This window comes from Anguilla rostrata, chromosome 1 (genome assembly GCF_018555375.3).
Source record: "Anguilla rostrata isolate EN2019 chromosome 1, ASM1855537v3, whole genome shotgun sequence".
NCBI lineage: Eukaryota > Metazoa > Chordata > Actinopteri > Anguilliformes > Anguillidae > Anguilla > Anguilla rostrata.
Window position 1 is genome coordinate 82,838,400 of NC_057933.1, and position 12,972 is coordinate 82,851,371.

The 12,972-nt window shown below is 50.7% G+C and overlaps 1 protein-coding gene across 1 annotated transcript in view; it reads right to left on the bottom strand.

Annotated features, from left to right (window-relative positions):
- Positions 1–12,885, bottom strand: part of LOC135248502 (IgGFc-binding protein-like) — a 62,334-nt gene extending 49,449 nt beyond the window's left edge. Inside the window, exons 1-11 of the mRNA XM_064323265.1 lie at positions 12,835–12,885; positions 10,144–10,481; positions 8,801–9,383; positions 7,653–8,245; positions 6,923–7,487; positions 5,749–6,377; positions 4,777–5,344; positions 4,285–4,481; positions 3,120–3,261; positions 1,651–1,913; positions 378–948 (exon numbers count right to left, since the gene is read on the bottom strand). Coding sequence (XP_064179335.1) covers positions 378–948; positions 1,651–1,913; positions 3,120–3,261; positions 4,285–4,481; positions 4,777–5,344; positions 5,749–6,377; positions 6,923–7,487; positions 7,653–8,245; positions 8,801–9,383; positions 10,144–10,481; positions 12,835–12,883 — 4,498 coding nt within the window. The 5' untranslated portion in view covers positions 12,884–12,885. The remainder of the gene's footprint in view (positions 1–377; positions 949–1,650; positions 1,914–3,119; positions 3,262–4,284; positions 4,482–4,776; positions 5,345–5,748; positions 6,378–6,922; positions 7,488–7,652; positions 8,246–8,800; positions 9,384–10,143; positions 10,482–12,834) is intronic.
- Positions 12,886–12,972: the final 87 nt, after the last annotated feature.

The following is a 12,972-nucleotide window of genomic DNA, read 5'->3' on the forward strand; positions in this document are numbered from 1 at the left end:
CATGCTGCATCACCAAAAGCAAGAATATAAAGGGACAGACTGCAAACAGGATTAGAGCAACACTGTTGAAGCTGGTTACAGTAAATAAATACCCAAAAAACGCCTAAAGGCGTTTCTGTAGTGCAAACTGCAAAATGCTTTTATTGTAATGTTCCGATACTGAATAATCAATTAGATACAAAGTCAATAGGAGTGAGTCCAAGGGAGTTTGACTAAATGAGTTCCTTTAATAAATTTTTTTTAAATTGCCATTTTAAAAAAGCCATTCATCATACAAGGGCTGTGGATTCCCCAACACCCCCCACCCCCCTTCCAGTGTTGTAAGAATAGTTTGATCCCTTAACCTCCAGACAAGCATGCCGTTCTGCAGTACTCACCGCAGAATGTGCTGTTCCTCCAGCTGGTCATCTGCACCCGGGCGGCCTGGCAGGAGGCGGTGTAGGACTGCAGAGCCTGGCACAGGAACTGGGCGTCCCACAGCTTCGTGCAGTGGTGCACCTGGCACAGCTTCAGGTAGGCGCTGGGGTCCACGCTGACGTGGCAGCGCAGGAACGGGCTGTACTCCGACCAGAGCATGATGCGTACGGCCACTTCGTACTCCGGGTCCTCGCCCGGCGGGGGGTCGTCCTCCGCCATGGCGCAGTCGCCGGAGCACTCAGCCACGCAGGCAGCGTCGCGGTCCTTGTCGTCGTCCCTCCAGCTCCACCCGAACGCCACCGCGTCCGCCACAGCGCCCTCTGGTGTGCGGAGGTCGTCGGCGGCGTCGCCGTTGTAGTCGCCGCACAGGCCGCACACGTCCGTGAAGTTGCGGAGGCTGACCTGCAGGTACTGGGCCCCGTTGTACTTCAGGGACAGGCCGAAGGTGGTGTCCAGGAAAATGAAGAAGCTGCTCCGGTGGATCGTCACGTCGCCGAGCGTCGCCGGCAGGTACGCCTTCTGCCCATTCACCTTTCGGAGGGAACCGCAAGGGACACAGTCAACCCCCCCACAGGAGTAAAAATCATTAACACAGGACCCTGCGCACCCGATCCGGAACAGCCGTCTGAACACAGCCAGTCTTCTCAGCAGCCATTCAGGATCCAAGGAACCAGAAGAGGCCATTTATAAAAGCAACCGGGCACATCAAGGTATTCAGAGGTTACATGGGAGTTTCTAACTGGGGCCACAGACGAACACAGACAGCGAAAGCTGCATTCATGACTTGCTTTCAGAGCAATCAGTGCTGGATCTCCAGGAGTTAAAAATGTAGCAGTGCATTCCTGGGGGCTTGCCCATCTGAATTAGTGTTGCATCAAACGCCAGCAACGAAGAGTTAAAGCAACTCCGCTGCCTTGACAACACCGGAAAAGAAAGGCTGATTGGTCTGGCGAAACTACCCGACTACCAACTACCTGACCCGTTTTTCACCTGAAAGCCAGCTGTCAATCAACACCGCTGAATGCCAGCTGGCTGCCGACTCCTACCGTGCAATTATAAAATATCCCTTCACAATGAAACACAATTAAAGCCCGTTTCACAAGACGATTGGCCAGAGGGGAAAGGCAGTTAGCATGGACTGTACATTTTAATCTACACTGCACCCATGGCCACCCTCCTCATTTTTAAGGACTACGCAAATAAAGTACACACACCCACACACAGGGCACTTACCCATATGGAAGAGCTCCCAGGCTTCATGACAATGTGGTCTTCAGACACGTCGACCAGAATGGTCTTCAGGGCAGAGGACAGATCCTGGCTTTTCTCGATTAGGACCGTGAAGGGGGGGGACGACGCCCCCTTGCCACACTTTCGGGCCAGAATGTAGGTGCAGTTGCCCTGGAAGTCGAAGTTCGTTCCGTCAAAGGTGGAGAAGTAGGAGCCACCCAGCACCCAACAGCTGGCTCCAGGGTAGGCAACACTGGAACCCGCACCTGGAGAAACGGCATCCAGTCACAACACAAGGCCCCTCCCCCAGACGGAACAGAGGTTCAATGGGAACATTAAGCAGTTGAGTGAATTTAATCAGGGAGAAGCTTTAAAGCCCATTCTCCTCGGTCCACATTAACGTTTGTACCAGTCTGTTTATTTAAATCCAAGATTAATGGGGTGTGAGTTGGCCATTCAGAGGGGTGCCCAGCGCGCGCGCCGTTAGCAAACCGGCACAGCTTGCCCGTTTTATTGCCTCAGCGTTGGATTGCTGGGGCCATCTCCGCATGCTCGGGTGCTCCAGTGTTATATTGCAAAGGCCATTCCATGTGCTTGGCCGCTCCCAATTTGCTGGGAGTAAGTAAAGGCAGGCGCACGTTCAAAATGGCCGACTGCACCGATTTCATTCCATAATTCAGCCGGACATCTGGGAGATGAGCAATGGGCACCACTAGTTCATCTTTTTTGGTGAAAGTAAATCTCATTTGCAGGAGGGTAGCAAGGATTCCATGCTTTTGATTGACTCTAATGTCCTCAGCTGGGCCTTCCACCCCTCCAGAGGGAGGCAGACCAAGCTTTACAGCCCAGATTGCATAGGCGAGCCAGCCTGAGGAGCAAAAACCAGAGCACTCTAGAGCAGGGCACCCTCAGTGTCAGAACCCAAACCCTACCAAATCGGTCACATCTGTCTCAGTTTCACGTTCCTTCGCCAGCAAATGACAAATACAATGGTCCATTGGGCACATTCCAAACCAAACCCTACCAACTGCACCAGAATTAAAACGGCATCAAGCCTGAATAGCCTCAAGGCCATTTCACTGTACTGAAAAAATCCCATTAGATGCTTGTATGACTGCTTATTGTGCCTTCAAGTAAACTTTTTTTTTGCTGTATTCCCCCCCCCCCCAACATTTTCCAGCTCAGCTTTGCCTTTTGGGTGGGGGGTGGTTTTGGGTTATTCAGGTATCAGTTTCCAGCCTTCCTGAAATTGGATCAGTGAGAATTATGCGTTGTCAAATTGTCAGTTGTCAAATCCCCAGGAAAATGTCAATTGCAACAACGTGTCTGTAAAAGGCAGGCGTGAAGGAATAAAGACTGGCTGAACTGGGCACCACTGACGAGAGCAGAACAGGTGTACCCTGCTTCTCCAACAGGGAGATCCGGCCAGGCCAGGCCAGTGAGCAAGCGAGCGAGCGAGCGCCCTCACTCACCTTTCTGAAGGCACTCCATGGAGCCGTTAAGGAGGCCACACCCCCTGCCCTCGGGACAGGCCGCTGACTCACAGCGCAGAGTTCCGGGAGTGGAGCAGTGGCACCTCTTCTTGCACCCTCCAGCCCAGAACGTCTCCCCCAGCTGTGGACAGCATGAGTCAGCCAACTGATACCACACCCCCGCACCCACCCCCAGTCGCTAAAAAAAATAAACCGCACACACACTACCTCAACTGCCACACAGAACAAACACTCCCCCAGAGAATGGATTAGGAAACCTTTTGTTTGAGCAGAGTCATAAATAACACATGACAGTGTGCTGTGAGCAACCCCCCCCCCCCCCCACCACCACCACACACCACACCTCCCCCTCCCTGACCCACTCCTTTCCTCTATGACACAGGGACCAGGTTCATTAATTAGTTTTGGGAATTCATCCAGGCGACAGTGTCGCTGGAAGCCAATGGAAGAGCTGGAAGTGAATCACGGGGAGGAGAAACAGGTTTCGAGCTCAGCCCCAAAGTTCAGCACATGCAGCACAGAAGACAGAGCGATTGCATTTTAACCAGCACCATATCTAATGGAACTGAAGAGTCAAATTGCTTTGAAGAAAAAAATTAAAATATCCAATTTCAGTTTACAGCTCAACTGAAAGATTAAATTCATAAACTTGACTCATCTTTTCAAATAGTTACAGCAACACATGCTGTAGAAAAATGTCTAGTTCAGCTTAAACAGTTCATGATTGCCATGAAGTGTGCACGCAAGTAACCCCCACCGCAAAGCTGACAATTGGTTGCTTATAACAACGATACCATACACGGCAGGTTCTCACCCCTCTACGGGGGTGTTCTTTTGTGAATGAACCCCACTTGTGAAACATTTGTTGAACACGACCATAGAGCCACATTCCCGTTCCTCACACGTCTTTGGAGTCGGAGGGTTTCTGGTTCGATCCCCCGCCCCGGGTGTGTTCAAGTGTCCCCTGAGCAAGACACCCAACTGCTCCCAACGAGCTGACTGGTACCTTGCATGGCAGCCTTTCACCATTGGTGTGTGGGTGTGTGTGAATGGGTGAATGAGGTAATCAATTGTAAAGCGCTTTGGATAAAAGCGCTACATACACGCAGCCCATTTACCGTTTTGGGGATGAGACCGTACTCACCTCGTAGTACCGGCCATGCTGGAAGCAGCCGCACGCCTCCGCCTCGACGCAGCGATTCACGCTCAGCTGGAAGCCAGGGTCGCAGCGACAGCCCTCGGCCCTGAACGACCGGCAGGCCAGGTGGGAAACGTTGGCGCAGGTCACCGCGCAGGTGTCCACGCGCACGCTGTACTCGGAGTTGGGAGGGCAGGCAAGAGCTGCAGGAAACCAAAGTAGCCAAGCCAGAGGGGGGGGGGGGGAATTACACAATGTCAAACTGGAGCTTAGAACAGGAGTCCTCGAACACTGCTTCTGGAAAAATCATAAGGGTTTGCTGGCTTTTGTCAAATTTAGAGTATAATAAAACCAGGCAATGAGAGATTGAAGGTTTAAAAAAAAAAAAAAAAATTTAACATGAAAAATGTCAGAACCACAGAACTAGTGAAGATAATGATAGCAAGCTTTTGTGCAGTCATGGGAGGGGGCATTGTAGGTGGGCACAGATCTACTCACGGCAGAAGGTATGATTCCTCCACGGCTCGATGCGAGCCCCAGCTGCATGGCAGGCCAGCGTGTAAGCCTGCAGGTTGCTGCAGTACTTTCCCCGGTCGCCATGGGAAACGCACAGGTCGTACACGCAGTTCTCCAACTGGGGCCCGGGGTCCACCACGGAGAGGCACGCCCGAAACGGGCCTGCGGGCGCGGAGAGCAACCCGCAGTGCTCCTCCGACCGGAACCGGGCCGCCTCCGTGCCGTTGCAGGCGGGGCAGCCGCCGCCCCCGCAGCCGTCGCTGCAGTTCGCGGCCAGGCCCGGAGCCTTCCACGACGCAGCCAGGGCAGCGGGGTCGGAGGTCAGGGCGCCGCCGGGGAGCTGGAGGTCGTTGGTGGCGTTCCCGTCGAAGTCGCCGCACAGGCCACACAGGCGGCCGGCGTAGCTGCGGAGGACGGTCACCTGCACGAAATCCTGCCGGTCGTAGGCCAGAATCACACCTGCGTCAGCCTCCACCTGCACCCTCAGGCCAAGCTGAAGGACTCTGAGCTCACCCAGCTGAGCTGGCAAGTTCCACAGGACACCATCCACCTTGGGGGGGGGGGGGGGAGGAGGAGAGAGAGAGACATGGGGCAGAGTTGAATATTCCATTACTAAAAGGCTCCCACAGCTAGACATCATTTGAGTCGATGCTCATCAGCATTGCATAAAGACACTTCAGTAAGCAAATCCCATACAATTGTTCTAGGCTTGAATATTAGAACAAGGCCCTCAAAACCTATTTTGAATTACAGCATCCAAGAATGAAAGCAGATTAATGATACGACAGAGGGAGATTTCTGAAAACAGATCAGCCCCAGAACAAAAACATCTACTATAGATTTCCCATTTAACATGCAGCATATCTGATTGTAGGGAGAATGATCCATTTGTTACGTCCCATCAATAACTCAGTCATCCGCAGTGACAGTCAGCCATCCATCCACGGGGCCTACCTCGACTTTTCCGCTCCTGCCTGAAGTCAGGGTCAGATTGGTTCCGTAAATCTGCAGGTGCACCCGCCCAGGCTGGAAGAGGACGGAGAAGGCAGCCTCGGTCCAGTTAGCGTCGCTCCCGTTAGCCGCGCTCCCTTTAGCCGCGATCCCGTTAGCTCCGCTCCCCTTAGCCGCGCTCCCGCCGCACGTTTGCGCCAGCACGTAGCCGCACGTTCCCCGGAAGTCGAAGCCGCGCCCGTCAAAGCTCCGGACGTGCACCCCTCCGGAGAGGCTGCACCGGCCCGAGCCCGGCTCCGGGTAGCAGGCCCGCGTGCCGTTTTGGACACCGCACCGCGTGCCGGCGGGGCAGGTGCTGTTCCGGCACCGCGCCTGGCCGCGACCCTCGCAGACGCACTCCGTCAGGCAGCGCTCGCCGGGGAAGAACATCGCCCCGGAAGCGTGGTAGACCCCGTCCCGCAGGCAGCCGCACTCCAGCTCGGGGACGCACTCCTCCCCGCTTCGGAAGAAGCCCGGCAAGCACCGGCAGCCCTCCTGGCAGACGGCGGCGTGAAGACTGGGCGGCTCGGCGCACGAGTTGGGGGTGGGAGAGGAACACAACGCGTATTCGCTGTTGGCAGGGCATGACATGCCTGTAATGGAGGGAATGACCGGGTGAGGATGCAACTCACCCTCACCACCATTTCCAACACTGCAGGGCAGAGGCGCCATTGTCCTACTCTTCCTCTACATTAACTACTTTTGTCACAGTACCACCTTTATCCACACAGGAATAACCCACTGAGATCAAAATCTTGTACAAAGGGAATACATGTAATTAAGCAGAGCGGGGGGGGGGGGGGTGTAGTGGTGGTGGAGTAGTAGTAAATAAGGACAAGTTAACATTAAAAAAATAAATAAGGACAACCCAGAGTTGAACCCAAAACACTGGGCTGCTCAACCCTGTTCCTGGAGATCTACCATCCTGTAGGTTTTCAAATTACTTGACATGAGAACCTACAGGATGGTTTATCTCCAGGAACAGGGTTGAGCAGCCCAGAGTTATAACACTAAGGAAAACTGAAAATATTCTTCATAGATTTTCCCCACCTGTCATCTAGATAGTCAGCAAGTTCAGGTGCCAACGAAATTTCAGGTGATGATTATTTAACATGTACAGGAGGAGATGGGAACTTACTGCAGAACTTTGGGGACCTCCAGCTGTACACTTCGACCCCTGCATCCTGACAGGTAGCCACATAGCCCGCCAAATTCTGGCACAGCACAGCCTGGCTGCATTTGTTCAGAAAGACGTCGCTGATGCAGTTCTCAAATGGGTCGAGGGGGTCGACCGTTTCGTGGCAGTGCCGGAATGGCCCCTTTGAGTCCATTATCATCCCGCAGCGGTCCCCCTTAGAGAGGGCTGCTCTGATATCATTTGGACACCGCGCCACCTTGAAACCAACCATGTCTGTGCACCCCGCAATCTCACTAGTCTTCCAACGGATCAGAGAAACTGAGGAATTGGCATCTGAGCTCATTGGGGGGACCAAATCATCATTTTTGTCTCCATTGAAATTCCCACAGATGCCACACATCGCACCAGCAAAGGATCTGGGTATGGCCAGGGTCACAAGGTTGTTCCAGTTGTATCTCAGCATGAGCCCAAAATCACTCTCCACGTACAGCGAGAGACCAGTCTTGTAAATTTTCACCTTGCCTCGGCTCAGCACAGTTGGAAGACCCAACAAAAGGCCATTGACCTAATACGGAGAGTAACAGATTTTTACATCACCATTTTCCAGATAAAATCCAACATAATACAATCTTTTCCATTAACTTTAGATGAACAGCATTTTGCACTTCTATTGCCCGAATCTCAGAAACACTTGTATATAGTAATTAAAACTGATAAGAAATCAACTTACCAAGACCTTGTCCTCCACCTCCAAAGAGATTTGGATCTCATAGCCAAGCAACCGTATTCGGACCATTTTAGAAAAGGACTCTGCGGTCCCTCTCCTTTCATTCTGCACCTCGATTTTGAAATCTGGCAGGGCTCCCCTGCTGGGACAGTGCGACGCCAGAAGGTACACGCAGTTTCCGTGAAAGTCAAACCTGCGGCCGTCGAAGGTGGTGTAGTGGGGATCCCCCTGAGCCAGGCAGAGCCCGCGGGGCCCCTTGTGACAGCCGTACGCCCCGTCCTGAACCAGGCACTTCTCGTCGTGCTCGCACCGAGCCGGGATGCAGGTGGCGTTCCTGGAGGCGGGGCTGCAGGAGCAGCGCTGCTGGCACTTGTCGGCCCAGAAGGTTTGGTTGGGCGGCCTGTAGGAGCCCTGGTGGGTGCAGCCGCACTGGCTGGGCCGCACACATCCTTCCTTGCAGAGCAGAAAGCCCTGGTCGCACTGGCACGTCTCCGCACAGCCAGACCGGCACCGAGAGGGGGCATCGGGGTCACCACAGGTGGCCGGGCACAAGGACCCACAGGTTTCGTAGTGGCTGTTTGCAGCACAAGCCATGGCTGGAGGGTCAAGGGGAAAGTTAACTTTCATGCATCTCAAGAGGGAAAAAATAACTGCAAAAATATTCCATGTTAGTTCATTTCAGTAATGGTTTCTTTAAGAACAAACATGTAGAACATGTCCAAACTCAAAGGCTCCCTAACATCAGGCTGAAGACCCACTTCAATAACACATTTCACACCTTTATCAAACACACATGCTGCAATGTAGGGGACATTTTAACATTGAAGTACATCATGAACAACTTAAGATAAATATGCAATACATATGAATAAATCAGTGCAAATGGTGTATACTAGACCAGGTATGCTTTGCAAGAACATCCAAAAATGTTGTGAAACTTTGGAACATTAAGGTTAATTTAAAATAAAGTGCCTATTTCCATAGCAACGTGGGAACACCTGCTCCAAAATGCTAGTTGGTAAGGTAAATTACATGCAGTGTGAAGAAACCACTTCTCTTCAGGACTTGCTCACATGCATGTAGCACCAGAGGAAAATGGCTTTTATAGGCATGTTCACTACACAGCAGGTTGCATAAGGGAGCACACTCACAGCAGTTGGCCAGCTCTCTCCAGGGAGAGACTCTGGTCCCAGAACCCTGGCAGGCGTCCGCAAAAGCCTTAAGGGCCCTGCAAGCCACGGCATGGTCCCCCTTCTGAGTGCAGAGGTCATCCTTGCAGGCTCGGACGTACGGGGCAGGATCGACAGTCTTCAGGCAGTTGGCGAAGGGACCCTTCGGGTCCTGCAAGAGACCGCAGGCTCGTACCCCGGGGGTCGCCGCCAGCTGAGCAGGGTCGCAGCGGGGGCAGGAGCTGCCGCAGTCGTCGCCGCACAGGCTGCCGTTGCCGCCCGTTTTCCAGGACCGGGCGAACGCCACCACCGCCGCCGCGCGGTCGGCGACCGTGGCGTTACCGCCCGGAGCCGGGAGGCCGTGGGCTGAGTCGCGGCCAGAGCCGCCGCAGAGCCCGCACACCGCGCTCGAGAGCTCCTGGCTCACGCGCACCTCCAGGTGGTGGAGCCAGTCGTACCGCAGCGACAGGCCCAAGCCGGTCTCCAAGACGACGCCGGAGCAACTGGGGAACAGCTGCAGCGTGCTGCTCAGGTAGCAGGGCAGGAGGCGCTTCAGTCCGTTTACCTGGAGGGTCGACGGGGAGACATTGGTTTGAGGACTGGAAACGTTCAGCCAGCAGAGCAAACGTTGAGACGCTGGTTTGAACACACTAGCACCACCACCACCACAAGCAAGAGAAGTTAGGCACTCTTGAAAGCTTGCACATCATTTGTAGATACACCAGCATTTTTATTAAGGGACTACAGACAATATTAAATGTTGCTACTTGATGTACCAGAATTAGCTTCAGCTAATTTCTCATCTGCAGTCCCTAAACAGCTTACTATTAAATAATGTGCACAATACAGATAGTGACAATACTAGAGCACATGGATAATGAACACTAGTTTGAAATGAGTAGTCACACAAATTAAGTTAGCATACTTGCAAACCCCTTGATGGCTGTCTATTTTAGTTTACGCAGAAACAAGATCAATATCCAAATTATTTTGGGAGCATGCTAATATCAGCCAACAAATCACTACAGCAAAAATCAGTAGGGTATATAGCATCTTGCCAAAGCAAATTAATGTTGAAAGAAACCACCAGTACTTCAGCTAGCTAGTTGAGTAGGTCAGTGAGCATGACAAATTCAGTACAACCGGCAGTGTTTTTCTAGTCATTTACTTTTGGGGCCAAACAGACAGTTCTACTAAACCTCATCCAGCTGGATTTTCAATATTCTCAGATGTACTGAAGGACTAGGTGGGCAGCAGTGTGGGTGGGCAGGTATGCGAGATTCTTGCAGGCGGCAGACGGGGCAGCGTCGCCACCCGTGCCTCACCCAGACTTGCCGCAGCTCCCCCTTGATCATGGTGATGTCAAAGCCCTGGACACCAACAAGGACCCTGTCGAAGGAGGCCGTGGCGTTGGCAGTGGGCGGCCCGGCGATCTGCACTTCGACGGGGCTGGATGCGTTTGAAGAGACATGGCAGGGGGCTCGGGCAAACGTGTAGTTGCAGGTGCCGTGGAAGTCAAAGGTCCTGCCATCCAAGGTGTGGTAGTGAGATTCCCCCCAGGCTGAACACAGCCTGGTCTTGGACAGGCAGACTGGCAGGCCGTCCTGGACTACACATGTCTGGTTGTGGTCACAGTGCGTCACCTCACAGGGGTCTTCAGCTACTGGGGCACAGAGCAGGGTTAGACATCCAAAAATGTAAAACTTTATATATAAAAAAAAAAAAAAAATTAAAAAAAAAACCTAGTAACTTTGTTCAGATACTTTAATCAAGTCAACCTTGAAGTGCTGAAGTTTTTGCATTGGCAAAACTGACCACAAGCAAATTACTATGCAGCTAATCCAGCTTTGTTCAGTTGAGAAGAAAAGATTGCCTACACGAACAAGCTCTCTTGCCTTATCTTTCCCACAACAGGTGGCTATACATCAGATGTACTGGGGCCACTCCAAGTCAAATCTGTGCCAAAGTCATAAGGCTTCAATAGGAGGAAATTCCCCCTAGGACCTAAAGGGGTACAATCTTCCAATCCTCATTGCTCAGTGTTAGTCCAGAAAACGCATGTGAGGCCCATTCACAACAGCAAGCATGAGGAGAAGCAAGCAAAACAAGACCAGAATGCAGCAAGTGGCACCTTAAATTTACATGCATTTACTTCCCAGAGGGGAAGTGGTTATGAGGTCATGAGGCAGGTGGCACCATGAGACTAAAGTGGGAGGGCTGCAGTTGTAGTTAACTGGTATTTGGATGTAATGGATGTTAAGGGAAGTTGGATTTTCGGCACCAACACTAACTACAAAAATGACTGAAAGCAGCAGCAATACAAAACTGCCCCTCTGAACAGACCAGGTAGTGCAGGCATTGAGGTTACATTGCAGAGCTTCCCACCTTGATGCATGTGGTTAGCACAACATTGGCAAAATGCCAGAAACCCCTACCTCTACTGTCAAACGAACACAAGAAATGTCTGAAAGTGGTCATGAATATTAATGTGCTTACAAAGAAATGCCAGCAGATACCCCAGATTACCTTCTTGAAGTACAACAAGATCAGCAATTGTTTTCAGAGTTTTAAACCAATAGCAGCACGTCTGTCACAATGCCCAACTTCAGATAATGGGAAGGTGTCCAATCACAACAGACGCACCGACCAAACATTTCCCACACAGTTCCTAAATCATGACCCTTGGCTACACCTGCATGTGTGCACAGTACATTCAAGAAGTCCACACGTTGCCAAGGCAACACAAAGGAGGCACAACCAAGAACAGGGAAAACATTCCAGAAGATTCCCTTGCAATACCGATAGAAACTCAAGTTTCAGAAGGTAGGTGACTTGAGCACTTGAAACCCTGTAATCATTCAAATATATACAGTCAGCAAATACCATATACCATTCTACAGCAGGTTTATTGAACAAGCATTTGCAGTTTAAACTAATAAACTAAACTATTTTCACTTAAATAAATTAATGTGAGCAACAAAGGATAAACAAGCATTACACCAGACTATGCACACTTTGGTGCCTTCATAGAAACCTCTGCAAATGAAACCTTGGTTAACTGACATCATCTCGTAACCGAATTCTCTCCTCCCCCTTCCCCTTTCGGAAGGTAACCACATGTGCAAGGGAACTAGTAGATGTGGAGAAGAGCAAACTATTACAACCAGGTAACCACAACAAATAATCAAGTGAATGTTCTACAAAAGAAAAGGGTAGATGACAACGCATTAACATGAAATATCACCCTTGTCTCCTGTAATCACAAGCCCCTTAGGAAAGTCATCGATAAATACCAACCATGCCATTTTTAGAGAGTCATTGAATGATCTCTGGATCAATGCACAAACTTGTGGGGTTGAGAAATGTACACTTTAAACCAACCAGCACTGTGGCTAGTTAGCTTTGGTCTTAATGCGAGAAGGAACTGGATGTAAAATTACAATATAAAATACAAGCTTTTTGTAAAATGAAAGGGAACAGTGCCAAGCAATGGTTTTTCTGATAATTCTTTGAATTAACCTACCAATGCTGGCCATACTTTATGCCAAGAGGTTTAGTAGATGGTGGGGGAGGGGGAAACGAACATGGCAGTCCTAATTCAGACATCATGGTAGAGGCCGAGGTCAGAAATGCCAACCGCAAGTATAAATGTATAAATGGCGCCCATATGCAGCACAGCGAAAGCAGAACTTCTCAACCAGCTCTCGAGAGAGGAGTGACTCAGAGGTAGGGGAACAATATTCATATTCATGACTAAGTCTGATTAATGCATGTACAACATTTAGACACAAACGCAGGAGGAAAGGGATAATCTTTGGCAATTTGTTTAGTCACGAAATAAACGTGCCAACAGTACAAGTTTGCAGGTTTTCAGACCGCCCTTGGCAGACGTAAGTGCAAGCAAGCGGTTTTATAGAACGAATCAGATCTAAATTTGCAGACGCAATTTACATTTTTTTGCGACAAAACAATCAACAACGGGTTCTGAAGATTAAGTACCCAAATGCAATACTCACCAAAACCGACGTGGATGGACGCACAAAGCATCAACAGATACCTAAACATTACTGTTGAAAAAGAAGCATAAGTAAATTATACATTAAAATACGGGTTTGAATTCACTGGATGCATTTGAGTTGGCTAGAATCTATGTA